At 38.2% G+C, this 23,196-nt stretch overlaps 8 protein-coding genes across 8 annotated transcripts; 3 read left to right on the plus strand and 5 right to left on the minus strand.

Annotated features, from left to right (window-relative positions):
• Positions 1-257: 257 nt before the first annotated feature.
• On the minus strand, positions 258-1,205 carry BATDEDRAFT_90208 (uncharacterized protein; the record flags this gene model as incomplete). Its single annotated transcript, XM_006680477.1, has 1 exon — positions 258-1,205. One exon carries the CDS (start codon positions 1,203-1,205, stop codon positions 258-260), a length of 948 nt encoding a protein of 315 aa, XP_006680540.1.
• Positions 1,206-2,506: 1,301 nt separating this feature from the next.
• BATDEDRAFT_12536 (uncharacterized protein) lies at positions 2,507-2,707 on the minus strand (the record flags this gene model as incomplete). The annotated part of the gene is made up of 1 exon (XM_006680179.1): positions 2,507-2,707. A coding segment is annotated over one exon (201 nt), but the record flags the coding sequence as incomplete, so codon positions are not given.
• Positions 2,708-3,232: 525 nt separating this feature from the next.
• BATDEDRAFT_26158 (uncharacterized protein) lies at positions 3,233-4,483 on the minus strand (the record flags this gene model as incomplete). Its single annotated transcript, XM_006680265.1, has 2 exons — positions 3,233-3,462; positions 4,399-4,483. The coding sequence occupies 2 exons, from the start codon at positions 4,481-4,483 to the stop codon at positions 3,233-3,235; spliced, it is 315 nt and encodes a 104-aa protein (XP_006680328.1).
• A 3,570-nt stretch (positions 4,484-8,053) lies between these two features.
• Positions 8,054-9,295, plus strand: BATDEDRAFT_12637 (uncharacterized protein; the record flags this gene model as incomplete). Its single annotated transcript, XM_006680189.1, has 1 exon — positions 8,054-9,295. One exon carries the CDS (start codon positions 8,054-8,056, stop codon positions 9,293-9,295), a length of 1,242 nt encoding a protein of 413 aa, XP_006680252.1.
• A 1,837-nt stretch (positions 9,296-11,132) lies between these two features.
• BATDEDRAFT_26160 (uncharacterized protein) lies at positions 11,133-13,204 on the minus strand (the record flags this gene model as incomplete). The annotated part of the gene is made up of 7 exons (XM_006680266.1): positions 11,133-11,966; positions 12,034-12,059; positions 12,160-12,327; positions 12,419-12,616; positions 12,708-12,789; positions 12,891-12,928; positions 13,027-13,204. The coding sequence occupies 7 exons, from the start codon at positions 13,202-13,204 to the stop codon at positions 11,133-11,135; spliced, it is 1,524 nt and encodes a 507-aa protein (XP_006680329.1).
• Positions 13,205-16,002: 2,798 nt separating this feature from the next.
• On the plus strand, positions 16,003-17,926 carry BATDEDRAFT_12657 (uncharacterized protein; the record flags this gene model as incomplete). The annotated part of the gene is made up of 9 exons (XM_006680192.1): positions 16,003-16,089; positions 16,211-16,336; positions 16,440-16,586; positions 16,705-16,771; positions 16,849-16,983; positions 17,062-17,099; positions 17,182-17,263; positions 17,378-17,575; positions 17,694-17,926. Coding segments are annotated over 9 exons (1,113 nt in total), but the record flags the coding sequence as incomplete, so codon positions are not given.
• Positions 17,927-19,181: 1,255 nt separating this feature from the next.
• BATDEDRAFT_26162 (uncharacterized protein) lies at positions 19,182-21,381 on the plus strand (the record flags this gene model as incomplete). The annotated part of the gene is made up of 5 exons (XM_006680267.1): positions 19,182-19,291; positions 19,589-19,680; positions 19,829-20,709; positions 20,774-20,914; positions 20,986-21,381. 5 exons carry the CDS (start codon positions 19,182-19,184, stop codon positions 21,379-21,381), a joined length of 1,620 nt encoding a protein of 539 aa, XP_006680330.1.
• Positions 21,382-21,560: 179 nt separating this feature from the next.
• On the minus strand, positions 21,561-23,037 carry BATDEDRAFT_90204 (uncharacterized protein; the record flags this gene model as incomplete). Its single annotated transcript, XM_006680478.1, has 4 exons — positions 21,561-21,586; positions 21,657-21,829; positions 21,927-22,590; positions 22,650-23,037. The coding sequence occupies 4 exons, from the start codon at positions 23,035-23,037 to the stop codon at positions 21,561-21,563; spliced, it is 1,251 nt and encodes a 416-aa protein (XP_006680541.1).
• Positions 23,038-23,196: the final 159 nt, after the last annotated feature.

Raw genomic sequence — 23,196 nt, forward strand, 5'->3', positions numbered from 1 at the left:
TCATAATTCAAAGTATATTGTTGAAAGTATCTATGAATATTCCATTCTTGCAAGTAACACTGGTTGTTATCATGTCATTGATGTATATGAAACAAACCATGTCAATGTATCAATCAACAATCCATTAACTATTGATGTAATACTCAACACAGTATACGCAATCAATGATATGGTTGTTGACCCATTCACAATACTCGATAAATATCAATGCATCAAAAAGTTTAAATTTATTCAAAATCAAAATCATCGACAAACCATCAATCTGAATCCGAGTCCGGCTCTTGAAATTCTAAGCCATGCTTTCTTGTAAACCTTTTCAAATTTCGTCTGATATCGGGTACTCTTTTCCTTGCCGCTACATACTCTTCTTTCAATTTCTTTTCAACATTTGGATCGTACGTTGACCCTGATATCTCTTTTCCCATTGCTAACGCTAGCTGCTGACTGAGTCTGAGGGCTACATATTCACGATATTCTTTGCGTTTTTTCTTTTGTATTTTTTTAGACACTACAAGTCTTTGTCTTATACGATCAAAGGTTTTCTGATATTTTTCGCATAATTCAGTCACTTGATTTAAACTAGTATCGACAGACTCGTCCTCGTCTATTGGTTGTTGTTGATTTTGGTTGGAAGTACTTTGACTGGGTTCATCAATCGGTTGTTGCTGGTCTTGGCCATAGATTTGTGAATTGACTGCATCAATTATTTCTTTCCAGTCTTCATGAGTGGTTAAACTGATTTCATTCATTATGAATTTCCAGTATTTGTTTAGAGTGTTTGTAATGGGTTGGTTCATTGGTTGTCGTTGTATTTGACTGGAAGTGCTCGGACTGGGTTGATCAATTGGCCGTTGCTGGTCTTGGTTATCAATATTTGAATTGACCTCATCAATCAACTCTCGCCAGTCTTCCGGAATGCCTGGATCGGGTTTATTGATTACATCTTTCCAATCTTGTTTGGAAATGTTTGGACCCAGTTCACTAATTGGTCGTTTTCGACCTCGTCTGGAAGTGCTTGAACCAGCTACGTCAATTGGTTTTTGCTGGTATTTATCGGAAGTGTTTGAGTTGGGTTCATTAGTTGGGCCAGACACTTGACTGAAAGTGCCTGATGCTTGTGGTGAACGATCGTTATCAGTCGGTACCAGTATTGCATTAACGGTTGCTGCTGCAGTCAGTACGAATAAAATATCAACCAATTTCATCAGAACGATGAATGGGCTCAAACAATTAATACAAGTAGAGTGCCGAGACTGATGTTGATTATGAAACTGAACATAATCGGTTGTATTTATATGTTTTGTATAGCAAACCAACCCTTTAAGGTTAACCAATATACAGGGTTACTTGATTGCTTGTAGTGAGCAACCATCAAACTAGACAGTATGCTGCTCCCTATCCACAATATCATATTGATAAATTTGATGATTGTATCGATTGAATTATGCTTTTACAACCCTTTTATCAAATTTCTTGGAAATCACCCTTCAAGGGTGTTATGGCCACAGGCACTTTGTTTTACAACTGTATTTATGTCAAATGGATCACTCCAGTATTCATCCAACAATGACTGTATTCTGTGTTGCAATATACAATGATTACTACGCATTGACTGTATTGCGTGTTTGGTATACAACGATCATCATATGACACACAATCAGACTATAATGTTGAATCTACACTTTGTGCACTCTTAGTAATCATACATTGTACGATCACCAAGTTTGAACCCACATTCATGTGTTGTGTTTGACTGTCAATGTTGTCAATACAACTCTGTACATTTGTTGTATTCTGAATCACGGATACGATCACAATCTAGTTCAACAACAATCATGACATCAGTAATGCAACTGTTTATCAGACATCACTACTGTTATTTAGTAGTTTATTCAAATCAATATGGCTGCAAGTTGTCGTTATATCACGTATTCTGGGAATGGTTTTGATATTGCACATACAGTTCCATCACATTGTAACGTTACATGTATCAAACACTGGCATGTCACCATAACCATGAACATGCAGTTTCACGTATAATATTAAAACCACGCATGTCGTTGGTTGAATCATCACTACTAGTGTACAATACACTACAGTACATGTATGTTGACATGTGTTGTACCAAGAGTTCCACATTTGTGCTATTTGTCCCTGTCAATATCTTTTGCAATGCGAAATGGACATCTGGATTTATTTCGCATATTTCACTGCAAATTTGTGAAGTTTACATAAATTTTGCTTAATAATATGATAAACAATACATGTATCATACTATATTTCGACAGTCCGAGGTAAAAACAATATCAACAACGACCACATCTACGGAATGCGTGCAAAAACTATGCATGTATATCGTTGCTTTAAAAACGAGACGAGTATCCTATTCCAAATCTCCATCCTTTGGAAACCGTCTTCTGCAATTATAATAAATTCATATGTAACCCAACATTTCTCCTTTCAATCCATCTGCATATATAAGTTTTCTACCATTGAATAACTCAAATCACCAAATTCCACCTCGCTGCCAATTTTCCAAGCAGATACTAGCCCTGATTGTCTGATCGCTCAGTCTGGTCCGCGAATCAGTAATTAAATGCCTTGCCTTTGAAAAGGCGTGCTCCGAGGACGCAGATGTGACTGGGATTGCTAGATAATCCCTTGCCATTTTTGCAAGCAAGGGGAAATCCGATTCATGACGTTTCCACCACTCCAATGGGTCTTGCCTAGAGCCTGCCACTGGGATATTCAAATATTCTTCGAGTTGCAAAGTAGGAGTCAACTTTTTATTTTTAAAACCCCTACTTGCTGGAGTAGGTGCATCCGAATTCTAATGAAATGAGCGTGACAAAGTTTAAATACAAGTAATTACGCATGTGATTATCTGACAAGTCCAATGCCGTTTTGAATACCTCTAATTGCATCAAACCACTTTGATTGTGGTACTCGGCATAGACGCTTTGGATTTGCCTTTTTGATTTTTTCTTTCTGAGAAGCATTTTCTTGGGCATTCTGATTTTCGTCGTCGTAAAACTCAAATTTGTGTCGAGGATCAAGTACCACAGCGATCACACAGTGGTTATTGGAAACATTAAAATACTTGTCAAGCCTCATTTGGGATGCATTTGGGATGCATTTGCCGCGCCTTTCAAATTTCCAATGTATCAATTGCAAGCGATTCATTGGCAATTATCCGACGACTTGCTGGAGTTCCAGAAATCGAAGCGTCTAATCATTGTCCATAATCACTGACGACATTTTCACAATGGTCCAATAACACGTTGTACCATGGTATAACGTATGACAACGTTTGATGCTTGTTGCTGCTGCATTCCATCGTGGCTTGTTTAAATGGTTGAAAGAAATGCACTAATTCAGTCAAGTCGTCCCAATCTCTCGCTGACGGCACGTCAGGGATCTTCTTTTCCATGTACAATTGATCCAAGATTTGAACGAGTGGTCCTAATTAACAAATTTAAAGACAACATGTTATTGCAAATTTAACTGCAAGGTGGCATACATAAAGTGCTCTTGAAGTTCAGCTCTAGATCCTTGACGTACCTCGCATTTTCAAATATGTGACCAGCATATCGAATGTAGAGTTCCATCTCGTGGCGACATCAAGGATTGACTTTAAGATTCTCCCATTATCTTTTTCAGTTGTTCCATCGATGCGGGGCAACATTGTAGCAATTTAATCCCTTCCCTCAGTGTCTCGATTGATGTCTTGATCTCTTGATGTGCATCTTGGGCGGCAAGATCAAGGACATGTGCAAAGCAACGATGATGACATTCGGGAGATTCCAAATAACCAGAATTGATGAGCTCTTGAATGAAAACCTCATTGTTGGACGCATTGTCAGTGCAGATTCCTAAAATGAGCGATTTCCTATCACCGCATATGGGTTCCACAATCTGCTTGAATAATGCCGCAATGTTCTGGCTGCTGTGGCTGTCATTAAACACAAGAAAGTCGACAAGAATGCGTTTCAGTTTCCAATTTTTGTCAATAAAATGGGCAGTGACGGCCGTGTAAGCAACATTGTCTGGCGATGTCCATATGTCGGTCGTAAACGAGATCTTGGATGTGTTTTCTTTGATAAGAGCATAAACGTCAGCTTTTGCAATTTCGAAATCACGATTCACAGTTTGTGATACAGTATCGGCGGACTTGAAAATGATATGCTTGTTGATGTACAACATCATTTGTTGAAAATAGGGATTCTCAACAACCAAAAACGATTGCTGGTCACCAACAATCCACCGCTGTAGCTTGTTTTGAAATTCTGTCTGGGTAAACCCTGTCAGTACAAGAAAATAGATTAACATCAAAAAATACAATATTAATATTCCAGACAGCAGAAATAATGACGCATCATACGAGTATGTAATGATTACCTTTTTCAAAGCAGTCTTGAATCTTACTTTGTAGTTTTGTACCCTTCAAACTTATACTTGTGGAGTCTTTTGAATACCGATCCATTGCATCTGATAGAGCGTCGCAGTGTTTGGTCACCAAATGGGCAACAAGATTGAAGTTGGTTCTTGAATTTGTCTTGACGAGCTGCTGACAAACTTTACAGGGAATTCTCGCCTTGTCAAGGTCTTTTATATCATCAAGCTTGTCAAAAACTGCCACACCAAACTGGCCTTTGAGACTTTAGACAAACGTGTGGTTGCTAAAGGAATAGAGGATGAGATTGAGGGTAAGGAGGACGACGCATGGTCATGACTGTCGTCGGGGTTCCTTTTCCCTTTGCTTGCATTCTCGTGTCGATCGATTGACGTTGACGACAGCTCATACACTTCCATAGAGGAAGTTACTTTTTGTGATAGCGTGGTAGTTTAAGGTGATCTCAGAAACAGGAAGACGAAAAAATAATTATTTCGCAATCCCAAATCCATTTCATTTCGCATATTTTGCGAATTTTTTGCGGAACACTACAATCTCATCACCAATGGTCATGAACTTGTACATGGTTCATTGTACTCAGTCATCTAATTGTCCATATGATTGTCAATCACCAAACGTGTAGTTGTCAATGTTCAGATCCAATATAAAACAGATGACCATTGGTGATGAGAATGTCATGCAGTATTGATTTACAAGTGCTGACACCAAATTACAATGTATTTGACAAACACACCTAACGAATATTACCGTATAATTGGTTTCAATTAACATCTACGGCCATACACACAAGAAAATACCGGATCCCGTTCGATCTCCGAAGTCAAGCTTGTGATGGCTCAGTCAGTACTGTGGTGGGGGACCACACGGGAATACTGAGTGCTGTAGTTTTTGCTAAATTAACAATCTGATATCGTTTTGGATGTTTTGGATCAAATCTCAACTTGAATCTTTATGATGGTTGTGTTGAAACTGGAAAGCAAGATTTTCATTTGATAAACTATTTGACAGTATCTTAATATGGCGTGTATACTGTGTTCACTACATGATGGTTCATTCCATTTGTCTTGCAAACACTAAATACTACCATAACAGCAGCATAGTATACACTGTATTATCTTCAAGCTATCGACTTTTTCAAGTATACTACATTAATCAACTAGTATACACCACAACACCATATACACTGCATGATTACTTGCACTTTCAATCACCATCTTTCATTATTTTGTTTGCTACTAGTTCACCAGTTTGCATTCAATCACATGCATATTATTACAAACACCATTGTGCAATATACATCATTCTTATGATCGTGTTTGTACCAACTCGGATCTGAATGATTACATACACTTTCAACATATTTGATATGGTCTGATCCAGTGACACATTAGTCAATATCTATATGCGAGTTTCCCACTCACTTTTGATTATTGCAATGCGGATCCACAATGTGATTAAACTGACACTATTTACCATACTTGAATAGGCTACTGCTAGACCATTGTACACGATGACGTATTCGACTACTGACATGCATAACATGTTCAACCACAATATATCATCAAGTATTACATCACAACACATGTAGTCATTGACTTGAGATCTGCAACTTTGTACCACACCAACAATTGGAATGACGATCGCAATCATTTATTCCATCGAATGATCAACTATAATACAATAACATGATGGCATTCATTGACAGCTGTCGTGTCCATCACATGTATGATACTGTTCATTTATCCATGAACAATGCAGCCACATTTGCAGGTGAACCCACATTCTGCATATTTGATTCTTTTTAACATCATCGACCACTGCCTCTGCAACAATCGGGAATGCAACACCATCTTGTAATGGTCAGATCTGTTTGACTGGTCATTGTCATGACTGTTGCCATGACTCTTTGCAATGCTTTGGATAGTCCAAGATTAAACTGGTATTGACCATTTCAATTATACAACTCATGTCTGAAACCAAGCAATTGATGCATTACCAGTTTAATGTTTTGTCGAGATTGCTTGTTTGATAACATTTTCATTTGTCGTATTGTTCCCTTGCTCATAATTAATGCCATACATTTTATCCGATCTCCAAGTTGGCTATACAGTTGTAGCCAATCAACACGCCTGCTTACTATCATCCTGCTTTTGCTTATCAACTCAAAATCTAGTCATTTCGAACTTGAAATGAACAAGGCATATTGCAATCATTCATGATTACAAATAGCATGGTGATATAACACACTTGGTATATAAACATGCATGCCATCAATTCAAGTAACTCAAGCCACTAATAGTGTGTCCACTTTTGAGTACTCGATTGATTCATGCTCCAATGAGTCTTGCTTCAACACATACAGAACATGCATACAGCCAATATAAACAAGGTTGTTAGTGGTGTGAAATGGACGTTTCATGTATATGTCAATTACTCATTCGATGTTATCACAGTTCATTAATGGATACCAACAGCCCAGTTTTATCTGTCTGAATTCGGCATTTGACTCGCAATGCACAAGTTTGGAGTGTATGCAAGTTGTATATGATGAAGCAAATTCCGGTTAGTCCATTTTGCATTGATCTTCTAGAGTTTAACTGATTTACAATTGAAAACGGGTATCGGTGCTACATCCAAATACAATTGCAATGAAATTCAAAAATTTGTCATTTATGCAATCAATCAAAAGCAATATACCCGTTTTAAATGTATGGCTTGAATACATGTGGTCCACAAGCACATGTATTCACATGATATTGATGTGTTTTACTTGATTAGCACATGTATATTTGATTGAACTATCAAATTGCTGCGTAGCATGCTTTGTAGATTCAAGATATAAAATGACGTGAAATGGTATGGAACCAATCTCACCAACCTCTATCATTGTACCAGTTTGCATCTTATACTTGCTACATTCACACTATAGATATTGAAAATATTGTTCAAAATGTTTGTTTCTACTGTTTCTCTCGTTCTTGCTCTTGCCACCTCTGCAGTTTTTGCGGTTCCAACCATTCCGTCCACACAAGACGCCTCTGACAGTCTTCCATTCTACTTTCCCGAATCCACGTACCAACAGATTCCTTATGAACATTCATTCAGCCTCATGGCTCCGTCCAATACCGATCCAGTCAAGACTGGTGTTGCGTATCTCTGTGACAAACTCAATCTCACACCTAACGAGTTCAAGGTTTACAATAACTTTACGGACAGTGCTGGCATAACTCACGTATATGGTGCACATCTAGTTAATGATGCACGTGTATCGAATCACCAAGCTGCAGTCCATATCCAAGACGGCCAGATCATCTCATATTCGACTTCGTTTGGTACTGAAAGCCATTTTGCCAAAAGTGAGCTTTCAGTCGCAGAACCCAAAGCCAAACTGACGTTTGAACAGGTTGCTGATACCATATCCAAAGCCAAGGGTCTGCCAGTTTACTCTGAGTTTAAACATGAGCTCGAGTATGTTCAACAGGCTGATGGCACGCTTGTGTATGCTTACAAATTCCAGCTTCGCGACAAGAATGTTATTTCATGGATCCAAGTTTGGGCAGATACCAACACAGGTATGGTATTTCGGATTCAGATATTGATTTTTATAGAGTAGGTACTAATCTGAATGTAAATGGATTGATGTTAGGCAAACTGATCCAGGCTGTTGATTTCGCTCATCATGCAACATACAAGGTGATCAAACTTCCTGGTCTTACTCCTGATGATGGTTTTTCAAACGTCAAAGATCCAGAATACAAACCATCGTCACCTAATGGATGGACTGACGGAACTACTACTCAGGGTAACAACGTTAATGCTCTTGATTTAAGAAAGGATCCACCAGTTCCGGGAACCGGTGTTGATGGTGTGTTTGACACCAAGTTCAATTCCACTGCTGATGTTGCCGATCCAGACAACATGCAAGCAGCTGCTGTCAATCTGTTCTACGTTGCTAACCTAATGCACGATATCTCGTATCAGTATGGTTTCACCGAGGCTGCTGGTAATTTCCAAACGGACAACTTTGGAAAAGGTGGTGAGGGTAACGATGCAGTCAATATCAATGTCCTAGATGATTCGAGTACTGACAACGCCTTATTCCACACCCCACCTGACGGCCAACCTGGCGTAATGCTAATGTTTCGATACACTACTACCGAGCCCAATCGCAGTAGTGGTTTGGACAACCAAGTTCCTTTGCACGAATATGGACACGGTATTTCAACTCGGTTGACTGGTGGACCTGCAACAATTGAATGTTCGTTCGGACGTGAAGTTGTTGGTATGGGTGAAGGCTGGTCAGATCTATTTGCCATGATCGTAACTGCCAAGCAATCACACAAAGCCGACACTCCAATTGGCATTGCTGCATATGTCAAGAATAAGCCCAACGGTATTCGCTCTCATCCTTACACTACTGACATGAAAGTCAATCCCTTGACGTATGCCGATGTTAAAACTCTTAAAAGCCCTCATGCTATAGGTGTAGTGTGGGCTTCTATGCTTTGGGAAATCTACTGGAACTTGGTCACCAAGAACGGATTCTCCACCAATCTCTACGACGCCAAGGGCAAGTTTGGTAACATTATTACTATGCAGAATATGATTGGTGGTATGATGCTTCAGCCATGTCATCCCACTTTCCTTGATGCTCGTGATGCCTTTATTGCATCTGATGTTGCTCGCTACAATGGTGCCAACAAATGCGATATCTGGAAAGGATTCGCCAAACGAGGTTTGGGAGTCAAGGCTGCCAAGTTCAATAACGATTTCTCAGTTCCTGATGAATGCAGTGGTGGTACTTCATCGTCTAGCAGTGTTTCTATTGCTACCACAGCAGAATCTACCACAGTAGAGTCTGCCACAGCTCATAGTTTCTAACTCACCAAACATTTATTTCAACTATGCTGGAAAAAGTTGGAATCAAGACTAGATGCTCAAGTCTAGTAATTGTTTCTACAATTTATTGAATAAAAGTATATTGTAACAATGTATAAACAATCTATATTGGTAATGGTTATTTGGTGTGTATGGCTTTGTGAAAAGTAATGTCATTAGTTTAACCTCGAATGAACACGGCACACTTGCATGGAGTTATCTATGCTTTGATATTCGAGTTTATTCAGCAAATAAATCCATTCAATATCAAGTAAAGGCTTGAATGAAATACATTCAGATCCATCAGCCCAGAATATGCTGTTTTTACAAGACATTGACTAGTAATACAATATGTCCACCATTGGGTAGAGTTGTACCAATCAAAACAAGTATAGGCTGCATTATCACAATTACTGATGATCGATCTCAGAATTCTGTTTAAACATATCAATCAATGGCAATGACTGTTGAAAAGGCTAGCATGGATGACAAGTGCAAAGTAACTGATTGAGTCGAGAGTATCAATTACACAATCTACCTGCACAATATTCAACTATTATCGACATGATTGGAGTATTGAACATCAAGTTTGATATGCGGTGTCATGGAATCATCCAGTTGTTCATATGATTGTCAATCACCAAACGTGTAGTTGTCAATGTTCAGATCCAATATAAAACAGATGACCATTGGTGATGAGAATGTCATGCAGTATTGATTTACAAGTGCTGACACCAAATTACAATGTATTTGACAAACACACCTAACGAATATTACCGTATAATTGGTTTCAATTAACATCTACGGCCATACACACAAGAAAATACCGGATCCCGTTCGATCTCCGAAGTCAAGCTTGTGATGGCTCAGTCAGTACTGTGGTGGGGGACCACACGGGAATACTGAGTGCTGTAGTTTTTGCTAAATTAACAATCTGATCTCGTTTTGGTATTTTGGATCAAATCTCAGCTTGAATCTTTATGGTCGTCAACAATCATAGTATACACGACTGATTCAAATCGAGTTGACTAGGCAAAATATACTCCATGTTGTAATCATTCAATCAATCTTGTTTATATCAGCTGTACCCAATGCACTAACTCGATTGTTGTATAGTGGCATAATACTCATATCGCCGCTCAGAGCTGGCAATAAATAGCGCCGACTTTGATACCAAGAACGTTGACAGTCTGATTTACAAAATGACAAATCAGACCTTGTTTTTGAACTCTGGTATAAATCTCGGTAAACTCTTGTGTATCAAATTGGATTGACATGGTTTCTGTATAATTCATTGCAATTACCAAGTGTTCCAAGTCGCTCTGCAATCTGCAAAATAACTCATGTCCTGTAAAATATGAATCGAGTAACTTTTAACTTTGGATGCTAGTAAAGTGATTATGACTTGTTGGCTCAATTGAAACTAGGTTTAATGGACATGCTGCTGCTCATTGGATTTCTGTTGGATTGAGATGACAGCCGTATCGATTATAATTCAACACACATTGCAATTGAATCACATTCGATGCACTTTGATCCAGTTAACCATGCAAGGCATATGCATGCCAGTTTCAACACATCTTCATCAACTAAAGCGAAAAATGGGTTTGATTTGGCGATACAAACAGTAATATCATCAATAAACACACCACTAATGGCATATAGTTGCTGATGCATAACTGTCGAGTTTAAATCGCATCCAAATGTCAACTTCACGTAGCTCACCAATCTTATTCGGAAACTCGAGTCAAATCAATAAAACTCATCGAGTCTTGAAAACTAACATTGCAAACTAGGTTTAATTATAATAAACTCGTGTATTCCAAGACTGCAGTTAAACCTATACCGAATGTGTCTGTTGATATATTGCTGCTGTAATCAACGAATGAACAGTAAGCCCAAACACCAAACAAGCGCCTAATCCAGCAATCCATTGTGGTCGCATGATGTTAGTCAACCATCTAGGCATTGCTTTGAATGGCTTAACCATGGCTAAAGTATCCATTTGAATCGCTTCATCCCGACTGTATTCGTCGTCAAAAATATCCATCAATTCACCATTGCCATACTGCAGACCACCAAGATACTCGGAATTGCCATTGTCAATATTTGCCATATTACCACCAATCTTACTTTGGCGACTACTCGTTTCGTTGCTGCTTACACTGACTCGTTTTGATCTGATTATATGTGCATTTTGATTTGGATTCAGCAATCCACCAGCAGTCAAATGCGATTTCTTCAAACTCGATCGGCTCATATCCATCGTCAATCCCAGAGTGCTATTCATCATGCTCAAAGTTCCTTTTGGATTGATATCCACCACATCTGAAACCATGTTTGAACTGCTTGTTTGACCAGTTGTCAAATCGGATAAACTGGACTTGGATTGGTTCAATGAGCTATGGGAAGCAATAGCTGCACGATACGATGCAGACAGTTTCCCAACATTCACATCTAGCGTGCTACGAATTGCTTTGATGGAATGGCGAGATGTAAGGGATAAGTTGCCAATTGATTTTGTTTTAGAATGAACAGGGTGAGATGGTTTGAATGGATCGCGAATGACTATCCGATCAAGATCTGCATGTGGGAGATGATAAATGTAATCAAAATCATCCTCATCATCACGGTACATTTTTTTGATTCCAGCTGTAATGTCCAAAAACTCAATCTAAGAGTGTTTTGTGTAATAGTTAGCTCATGACTGCAAATATATCGTGTATGTTGCAACTACTCACATCGTCCATGATCGACTGATTCATAACTAGTACCATATATCACAAGCCAATAGATTAGCATTGTTGACCAAATACGACTGACACCAACTCGCTCATACTGCAATACAATTTGTGCTTGAATACTACCTAGACTGCGCTTTGAAAGCATCATCATGATTAGAAATGGTACAATATAATTGCACAATGCCTGAAACGTCAAGTTTGTCCAAAATCGAAAATGAGCAACTCCAATGCCTGACTGCAGCGGAACAGCAATACACAATGGCACAATGACACCCCAAAACCGAGCCCATGCTAGTGTTTAATATTGAACATGATTACATTCGATTGATAGTTTAGCGTAAAATCAATTTCAAGACTGTAGTCCAATGACAGAATCACTTACGTTTGGAGCAAATTTGCCCAGTAACAAGGTTTAATTGAATTATGGACATGTTGACTAAAATTGAAGCTATACAGGTGCAGAGTGGTATCAAAACAAGCATGATTTCCAACACAATTATGCCGATTAAATTATCGTGTTGGCTACTATACATTGCCGCAACAATGGTATTGCTTGAATCCAGATCAAACCCAAGCGCACCTATTTAACCAAATACCCACATTGTAAACACACTAGTCAAAGCAATTGTTTGGTATTTTACAATTCAATATTTTGATCGCTGCCTACATACCAAATACACCAATCAATACATATATACTGCATGCTATGCATGTTGATAATCCAACGCATTTTTTCAAATCAACTTTTGGATGCTACAAAGATCAATGGATGATATTAGACAAAACATTGATTATCAGTAGCCACAAAACCAGCAATATCAAATATTGAAAATTTTCAAACACGATCAACATACTGCAATGTTCACCAAAGTTAAAATCTCTTTGGAAAATGCTATATTGAAAGCATTGATAAACATTGATGATAATGAGTGTAAATTAGTTTCAGCAAGACAAGGTATCATTTATCATTAATATTGTTATGAATCTTACCAAAACTAAAGAACATGGTTCCAAACAAGTTGGACAAATTTGACACTTTTAAAAAAGTTCTGCTTGTGTTAATCCCCGAAGAAATCGATGTGCATATTGTAATCAATGTAAACAGTCCAATCGCAGCAGCTGATACTATTTGAAAAATACCAGTTGTCAGATTTACAATTGTATTCATACGAAATGGAGCACTGAATAAAGGTGTCAAAATACATAAACTGCCAGCTTCATAAAATGGTAATTCACGCCAAATTTACTAGACAACATCGTGTCTTTTAAACTTCTTGACAAAACTGACAGGTTTTGTGCTCATTTTTGTAAAACAACCGAGTTGTTATTTACATTACAGTTTCAATAGCAGTTGGCATGGAAACAGCAGTTGCATTTCTAAACTGCAAACGTATCCAAAGTTTAGGATACAGCCAATACACGTTTGATTGACAGCAGCCAAACCCAGCACTGGATTGAAATGCCTGAATTTTACAATCACCCATTTCATGACCATATCAAATGAGATTGTTTAAGACTATAGTTTGATTGTAGTAGAAACAATCGCTGCAAGATAAATACAAGCGTTCCATTTTGCGTGAATATGGCTGTAAATACAAGCTTGGCCATGCAAATCAATATAATGCTATACCTAGCTGCATTGGTACTATTACATTAAGTTCAAAATAAGTAAACGGAACCAAAAGTGCTAGATTCGTCTACATATCACATGCATATCAGTTCATACTATTTCAAAGCAGCAATCTCCAATCGTGACCAATTGATTGCCATTTCACATCAAACATTCTGTAAACTTACAAATGAACCAAGTGTAATGAACATCGTGTCTGATTCAAATGGAGATGGAGTTGGACTAGTTGAATGCGTGCAGTATAGATTGCTGCTTGGAAACATGCCAATTCCACACGTTCCACCAAGCACATCAACGTATAAACGATCCAGTATCTGCACACATGTGATGACAGTTTAAACAAGTCAGAATCTTGAATCTGGTTTGAATAGCCAAATGAATGGGGTTTGCAATCGACACCATTGGATACTGCGATTAAATGTACCTGAGATGAAGTCACCAATGATATTACAATGCATGATGTAATAGATCCATACAAAATTGATACAGCAATATAAAACCATTTTTTCCCATAAAACTAAAATGTTGGGTTTTAGCATAGTCGATCGTGATTGAGTTGCCCAGTTGATATTTGGTATTCGTGAATACGGTTGTAATAAAGTTGCTCAATGTCAGTCATTCACCAAATAATACCTGATGCACTAAAACAGTGTATTCAATGTTTCTCTGTAGATGATATACATTGGACATCAGTTAGGTATTTTAATCACTAAACATTAATGTCCATTTTAAACCATGACAAATCAGCGTACCTGAAAGCGCTGATTTCCAGGAAACTTTGAAGCTGCCTCAATCATAAACAATGAAGTGATATACGCCAATAGTGCTATGAAAAATAAAGCTGCCAACGTTCTGAACATGATTCGTGTACACGAACCGTTTTTGTATGCGTTGAGCCATTTGTGAAATTCCAAAATGATATTGTTGGTCTACTTTAATGCAAACCAAACCGCACTTGATGAAATACTTTCAACATGAAACTTACAAAATCCATCCATATGCTTGAAAAAGTTTTGGCATGATATACAACGCTGTGATGATTGACATGGTTAGTCAAGCATAAACGGTAATGTGATACTTTTATATCCAGACACTCCAACAGACTTTACCTGGACCAACAATGCTCGCTACCAACATACTAACACAACCCAAAAACCCACTATAATCCATACATTACATAGATCGTATTTCAAGAGTAACGGTGTTAGAGTTCTGAGTAGCTGGTAGCATTGTGTCAAGATTAGATTAATGACACGACTTGCAAAAATGTAGCCTTACAAATCAGTGTCGAGTCAATTACAACCAACTTACACATTCTTGATGTATACCAAATCCGACATGAGTATATATAGTGTAAGGTACAGGGCTAAAATGGCTGTTGGGTAACTTGTTGTGCAGTTACTCGAGAATACAAGTCTGTGGTGAATACAATAAAGTTGAACGCGAGTAGTATGAATTATCAAATCAGAAAAGCCTTGTATCCAAAATTAAACCTGTGGTATGAGTATCCAATCAAGTTTTAAATGATTGAATTTGTCTATATCCAATCAAGTTTGACTACATAGGATCGAGTTTGGGATTGAATGCATTGACTTGAATTTGTAAGTACTTGCCACGAGGATACATTGGATTCAAACCAGAAACAATGCAATTGATATAAATGGATGGTCTGCACTTTGTTCCAGTATCAATTACTTGACAATGAACGAGTTGATGCTGATCTTTATCAACTCGGGATATTCGCGTCTTTAAAATGCTTCCAAAAGCTTGAAGTTGCTCTTGAAGCAGTGAGCATAAAGTTGCTAGTATTTGGAGCCAGTCATTATGGGATATACAAAAAACATGTATGTTGATGTATTCTGTCAGATACTAATGACACCTTGTAAAAGTATCGGGTGATATGTTTCGTTTGTAATTCAGATATCAGCTCAACTATAAGAGCTGAATGCACTCGTATCTGAATGCAAGCTGAATGCAGGTTGAATACTAATTTAATGATATTGATACATAGTGGGTATATAGGCAGCGTTAGTTTGCTACTAACCAGTATTACTGGACCAGGCAGGTTTCATAATTTTAATGCATCTCGAATCATCTGAATCAAACTCATAAACTGTGCTAACAAATACTGGTTCTGGGTTGTTTCCACACTGCGATGCTTGTTAATTTATAAACGACTAGGCATTGTGATTATTCCAACGATTTTTCAAAATGCAGAATGGCTCATGTAAATCTAGTCAATATTTCCAACTTGGGTTGAATCTTGTGTTCAAGATATTGCATTCTAATGTCAGTGTATACGGTTTTGTTGAATTCATTGCAGTCCTGTCCTGGCGTTCATCTTTATAGGCGTTTTGGCTGGGTTTGCATGTCTATTTATCATAGAGGCATGTTCGATATTTCCAGGAAACGACCGATTTCAGGTAACCCATTGATAGTCAATGAAACACCCTATTCGAGTGTGGTAAAGCAATTCATCCATTTCAAGATAGTCTGACAGAGTAACTAACGACATGAGCTGATTGTAATATAAATGTTGTGTAGAGAAATATTGAATTCACTGTTTTGGTTCATCAGTTTTACGGACGCAATTGGTACTACGCCATGATTTTTATTCTATATGGATCACTACAGAGTACCAACATTGCTTCTATTATTGGATGTGCTCAGGTTGGAATCTTGATTTTCAAATAACGATATTGGTTTGGATGTGCTGTCAAACAGACATTATGAATTTGCTTATCTGAATACTTGTTGCTCTGTATGCATGCAGGTGTTTGATAATATTTTTATTCGATTTTTTGGCATAACATGCGGGTATGGAATTACACCGCTCAATGGATTGATCTGTGTTTATTCTTCAGGAGTTGAAAACTCGCCATTTGGTGATAATTACATGCTCGGGACGTTTGGCTACATTGTAAAAATACATGCTTGATGAGATTGTTGGTTTTTGATGGTCCGATACTTACTGATTCTAGTGTACCACTTTGACACCGCTTGTCTTGATATACGATCTGTTCATATTGGTGATCTAGCTTACTGCCATGTTTATCATTCCACTTACACGCATTGATCTAAACGATAACGTTATTCTGCAACTCAGTAAGATCTGAATTGTATATTGTCACACGAATTATGGCTATATTTTACAGGATTCGTACTGATACGAATCGATATAGTTTCATGCGTGTATACTGTTTTGTTTTTAGGAACATTGATTATTCAGAGCTCATTGGATGGACTTCATAAAGAAAATCTGCCCATGATTGGATCATCTCAAAGCGGTACAATTGGAAGTGTGTTGTTTAATTTTGGTAGGTTGATTTCATCTCATGTCAGGCAATGTTGTGTCATGTTTTAATGCCAACGTGTACACATTTTTATTATGATAGCAATGGCGAATGAAATCCCATCTTGGGTAAATATAGCTGTACGTAATAGTTTGGGATAAACAACGGTTAGCATCTGGCTGTATATGAGCTACTAATCCAAAATATTGCATCAAATGTTAGCATCCACGCGTTTCAATCCACAAAAGTATTTGGGTGTCTATTATACTTGCATGCACTTTTTACATTCTTGTTGGTATATTTGGTATGAAAAGTCAATAGTATGCGATATATACTGTTCACATTGCCGGTTTCAATCAATATGGATATGACTGCAATGGATACTAAACAAGTAACATGGTATGCATTGATACTCTAGGCTCACTTGGATTCCATACAGATGCAAACACAAATTTGTTGCAAGCAATGTACAATGACTCTGCACTTTCGACATCGAGCTTAGGATGGTTGTTTTTCATGTATCTATTTTTCCCAGTGATGACCTATGCCACGTCTATTCCAGTCGCCATGCTTGTTGTCAAGATTAATTTTCTTGCTGCGGGTCTTTGTTCGTCAGGTAATTCACGATTGGGTTGCTGTTTTTGAGAGTTTATGTGCAATCAAGATGTGCATTGATAGTATATGCATTTAGAGATCTAAATACCAATTTACAATACATGTTTGTGACGATATAGGGATGGCAACATTTTGGGCAGTAATAGCTCCATTTATAATTGGAATCCCATTTCAAACTGGAAGTTTGATTGTGCCGTTTGGAATCTGGACAAGCGTGACGTTTCAAGCCATTTGCAACTTTTTTGTACCATTTCTGATATTTATGTTTATGAACAAGAGAAACACAGTTATGGCGCAGTCAGTAATTGACGAGGTAAGAATGTTGATGATGGAGTGTGGACAATCTAGCTGAGATTCAAACATGCTGTGTGTTGATTGTTTGAAGTATTATTGATCGTCTAGTATCACCCAACTGACAATTTTGACACGAGACTGTTTTGTAAATAGTTGGAGTTTCTTGATATTACTGCTGGAATCAAAAAGGGGTTTACTGACGAGGAGGATGAGTTTGATTACATTTATCATCTGCCACATGCAAATCAGGACAGGATTATCAGACGAAATCCATTTAAAAAACAAACTGATCATGATAGATTAGAAAGGGGAAAATCGATTGGGGAACTATCGGTTGCATCCAAACACTCGATCAAACAAATCAGAAGTATGCTTGATCCAAATGCCAGTCATCGATTAGGACTGCGTGCAAGTCATCCTCGCCATTCAGATGGATTGACGGGATTGAATGCTTCTGGAGTAGGCACATCACGCATATCATTAAACACACAGAACCTAGACGTCATGACAGCAAGTCGTATGGGATCAACATCCAATCTTGGATCATCCATGGCAGCAAGTCAGTTCAATACATATGGATATGGATCTTTTGCTGAATCGTCAACCAAAGGAACACGGAGTAGTGGATCTGAGGTCAAGTCGCGCGTAGCTGGTTTATACAATCGAAACAGATCTAACCATGTCGAGCTTTCGCAAAGTTTTGGAGAAAGTAAAATGTCAGAATCATATAGTGATGCATTTGGATTGCTTGATTTAGGAGAGATTGCCATGGAGGGGTATTCTCCATTTAGAGCCTTGCCGTCATGGCTGACTATTTATGTACGATCCAAATGGATTGCAATCTTTGGACTAATATGTATGGTGCTGATGATTGCACAAGTTGTTTGGTCAAGTGTTGTTGGATTGTAATTGTATCAGATGATGCAATTGAAAATGGACTGCAATATTCTATATTTAAATCATTGAATACATCACAACAACAGTAGTGACTTGATAACTGAACAAATAAACACGCTGTTGATTTGATAACTGGTGTTGATTGATTGGTGGTAGAGTTGACTGAATCGTAAACTTTAAACATTATCCAACACTGAGTCAGACTTGCTGCAACGTGACACATTAGTCTATATCACATACAGTATTGGTTGAAACTGATGCATTGACTGCATGGATGCAGTCATTCAATAAATAATTAAAGAACAATGATTGAATATGACTTTGGAATGCCAACTAATAGAACGCGTCTCGTTCGATTAAACTCGCAAGTACTACCAAGCTCGCAAGTTTCCCAGAATTAAACCAACATATATAGTATGATTTCATCTGGATGTGTTAGCACACCAGGCTCAGCAAGTGCCTTTCGTCTATGTCACATATGCGGCATTGCATACTCCAAGGCTTCGTTGCCTGCTCATCAAAAAAGGTAAAGTTTATCATGAACCAAACTCGTTTGAATCAATGCAGTTGCCACAAAAATAGACATGTCTTGTAGCCAAATGTCAATACTGCATTTAAAATATACGCATGATTGTTATTACCAGTGTAAATATATTTTCTACAATTTTTTATGACTTGAACCTTTGATAATTTACAATACCTGGATTTACTATAATTTTGATTTAATTTGCTATGACTATCAATAAAAATTGTGCGACTGTTTATTGATGCCAAGACTAATCTATTTCTTGCTAAAATGAAACATATTTCATTTTCAATTCAGCTGTATACGCAAAAGCTTGGGTACTATACAAACCACTAGATCTATGACAGCGCTTTCTGCTGGAAGTGTCTCGTTTTATCCATGTACAAGTTGTAAGTTGTATATTTTTAAATGGCAGTAGCTTTATTTCAAGTGTTATTTTCGCGTAACAGGATACTCGACTAATTCTAGATCTCAATTTTTATTCAACTCACTACTCACGATGCTAATATCAACACTATATGATTTGATATACAAAAGGTATGACTAAAATACCTCAATTTAAACTTGCGCAGCATTTACGCACATGTAAAGGGGTGAGCTTATCCAAATCACCAGCTGCCCAGATATATCATGAAGAACCATGTCGTGGATCCAATGAAAAAAATTACGCTCCAGCAAGTGCGCCTGTGTATCGCGGTGGATATCTAAACAATACTGTATTTAACGAAAATCATGGATTCAGTCGGGGTGATGATGGTACTGAGATGCATTCAAGTGATCAAGGATATCAACAAAATAGGGATATGCATAGGAGTAATTCTAGTCAAAATCAGTCAAACCAACAGTTTATTCATCCATCCACTTTGAATACCAACAAAAAACACACGTCGTTGGACTATGATTCGGCAACACAGTTTGTCGGTGATCGTATAGTATCTCCAAACCAAACTGCATTGTCGTATCCGCTTACACCATTACATGCTCATTCACCAATGAAAGAAGCCATACCTAGTTTTTCTACAAAACCCATTGAACAGCACCAACCGAGTATACGAGTAGTGCCAAAAAGAAGTATGCGAGAGATTCCAATAACATCAACACTTTCGGTCATGCCAGACACATCACATACACCAACTCATATATCTGCTTTACAAAAAAGTGCTTCAACAACACCAACTTGGGATGATAAATCCTTGTCACGTCATCGCGATCCCATTTCAGACACGCATCAATCCATATCGACTTCAATGCATCCAAAGAGCTACAATAAAGAATACCAAGTAGCCTCTCCTGCGCATGGCGAGTTTTCATCTGGAGCTGAAATGATCCAAGAAGAGTTGGTTGAAGAGTATGCCACATTACCACTCAATATGGCACCATGTCGTATTTGTAACCGTAAATTTCTTGCAGAAAGAATGGTAAATTCAATCTGATATCATTTTGAACTATTTGGAGTTGATATTTACCAGATTACGCCTATAGGAAAAACATATTATTGCATGCATGAAATCACACCAAAGCAGAAAGGTGTTTAATGCGTCAGATTCTAGAATCAAAGGTACAGAACTCGAAAAGTATGCATCAAAACAACACAATCAACCCTCGAATGACTTGGCTGAAAAGGTAATTTATAGTTTTTACTAGCTAGAATTTACCTGGTTGGGATTAACATGCATAAATGGGTATGTTTGCAGAAATTACCAAAAAAATCCAATTGGAGAATCAAACATGATGCATTTGTGCAGATGGTCAGATCTGCCCGTCAGCCAGTAGACGGCACCTCTTCAACCACTAACCAACCCAAAATCGATCCAAATCCAGACTATGTAACATGTCCTTCATGCAATCGACGATTTAATGAGGATTCGGGGGCAAGACATATGCCATTGTGTAAGGAAAAGACCGATAAAGCAAACCGGCAAGCCATGGCACAAGTTAGAAATTCTAGTGTGAAAAGTGGCGGTGTTGGAAATGGACGCTCGGGAAGCCTTTCCACTCCCGCTACTGCTAATCGTGAAGATATGCTAAAAAGACGGACTGCTTATAAACCACCTACTCCCAAGACGGCCAAATCTGCTGGGAAAAAATAACTCGAGTTTGTCATGAAGGCAGGCCAACATATGCCAGCATCAGTGGATTCAAAAGTACGACATTGAACAGAATACATGTTTAATCAAATGAAAGAATAGGGTTTGCAGTCGAGACTGTAGAAAAGATCTATTTATTGGGTTAGATCTTGAACAGCTATTCGATTGCAAGATTCAGTGAGCTAGTGTTTAAAAAAGACAATGTCGCCTAAAGAAACAAAGCATGTCAGCAACCATGGCCAAATCATTCAAATAATGCGACCGTGTAAAGTACATACCATCGTCTTCAACAAATTTACACAATTTATAATTGCGATAGAGTGCAACCATGAATGGAGTAGAGTCGTACAAATAGTATTTTCCAAGAAACTCCTTGACAGCCTCAGTTGCTTCTTGTGCATGGTAGTGTGGCATGGTAGAGAACAAGTGATGTACCACATGAGTATCAGAGCTGTTTAAACAATACAATGTAGTAATGTAGATTAGCATGCGTTCAATTCACAAATTAGATGGAGTTGTTAAATAAGCTACTAATACAATGGGCGTACATGTGGTGATGAAAGTGATTAAAGATGCCAAAATCACGGTCGACAGTTGCCAAAGCCCCTCTCATAAAATCCCACTCTCCATTTCTGTAGTGTGGAACAAGAGGATCTGTGTGCTGCAGGAAGGTAATCGTTACTAGCCAAAAATTGACAACTAGGTAGGGCATGACATAATACATAAAGACATTCAAGTAGCCAAAGATGGTGCAGGCATAGTAGGCAGCACCAAGAACTAGAAAGATGCCTAGATCGGACAAGAGAATATAGATTTGATTTTTTTCGGTAAATATTTTAGCATAAGGGTTAAAGTGGTTGACCCATCCTGGGTAGGTTTGGCCGGTGTAGTGTGTGAGGAGATATACGGGCCATCCAAAAATAAGCATGCTGAGAAGACCAGCCAGTTGGACAATAGGCGCATCTTCAATAAAAGATTCCTGGTGTACGTGGGTTTCAGATTTCTGAGTGGTTTTTGAGTCTTCAGAGTAGTTCATGCTACTGCGGACTTCCGGTACAAACGCTTCGTCTTTTTCCATATGGCCTGTGCCTTTGTGATGTTTGGAATGAGTATATTTCCACGAAAAATAAGGGACAAGAACAATTGAATGCATAACCCAGCCAAATATGTTATTGATGGTAGTGCTTGGAGAGAAAGAACCATGACCACATTCTAGGAATGTAAAGATTTAGTATAGGTAATACCAAGTGTTTCAGAATTAAAAGGCTTACCGTGAGCTAAAATCCAGACGCCAAATCCCACGCTTCCTTGTGCAAGCCAGTAAAGCGGCCAGGAAACGATTTGCAGAGCAACGGGAAGCAAGGGGATATAAGTAGCAGCAAAAAACAAAACCGCTAAAAGAATAGCATCGTGCACAACGTATCCAATTGATCGCATAGTGTTACGTTTGAAGCAGTGGCCAGGAATGGCATTGCGAATATCCTTGAGCGTGAATGGTGGAGGAGTCCATGACAAGGCGACTTCCAAAGATGCGTATGCGCCTTTAAGATGAGGTTTATAGTCTGGCGGGGTTGTATGGATAGACTTGCTACGAGCAGATTCAGTTTGCTTTTGTGAGCGAACACTGGCAGTAGATGAAGTCAAATTAGAAACCGTCATCTAGCCCAAAATTATGGTATTTCATTAAATCAATGGTTAGATATGTATTACGTTACACAAATCCTTGGAAAATCCTTGGAAGATCCTTGGAAAATCTTTGAAAGATGCAATACATGCGCCTCTATTAGTTCAAATAGATTCCGACTTGAAAGCTCAAGA

The sequence above is a fragment of the Batrachochytrium dendrobatidis genome (assembly GCF_000203795.2).
Source record: "Batrachochytrium dendrobatidis JAM81 unplaced genomic scaffold BATDEscaffold_9, whole genome shotgun sequence".
Classification (NCBI taxonomy): Eukaryota; Fungi; Chytridiomycota; class Chytridiomycetes; order Rhizophydiales; genus Batrachochytrium; species Batrachochytrium dendrobatidis.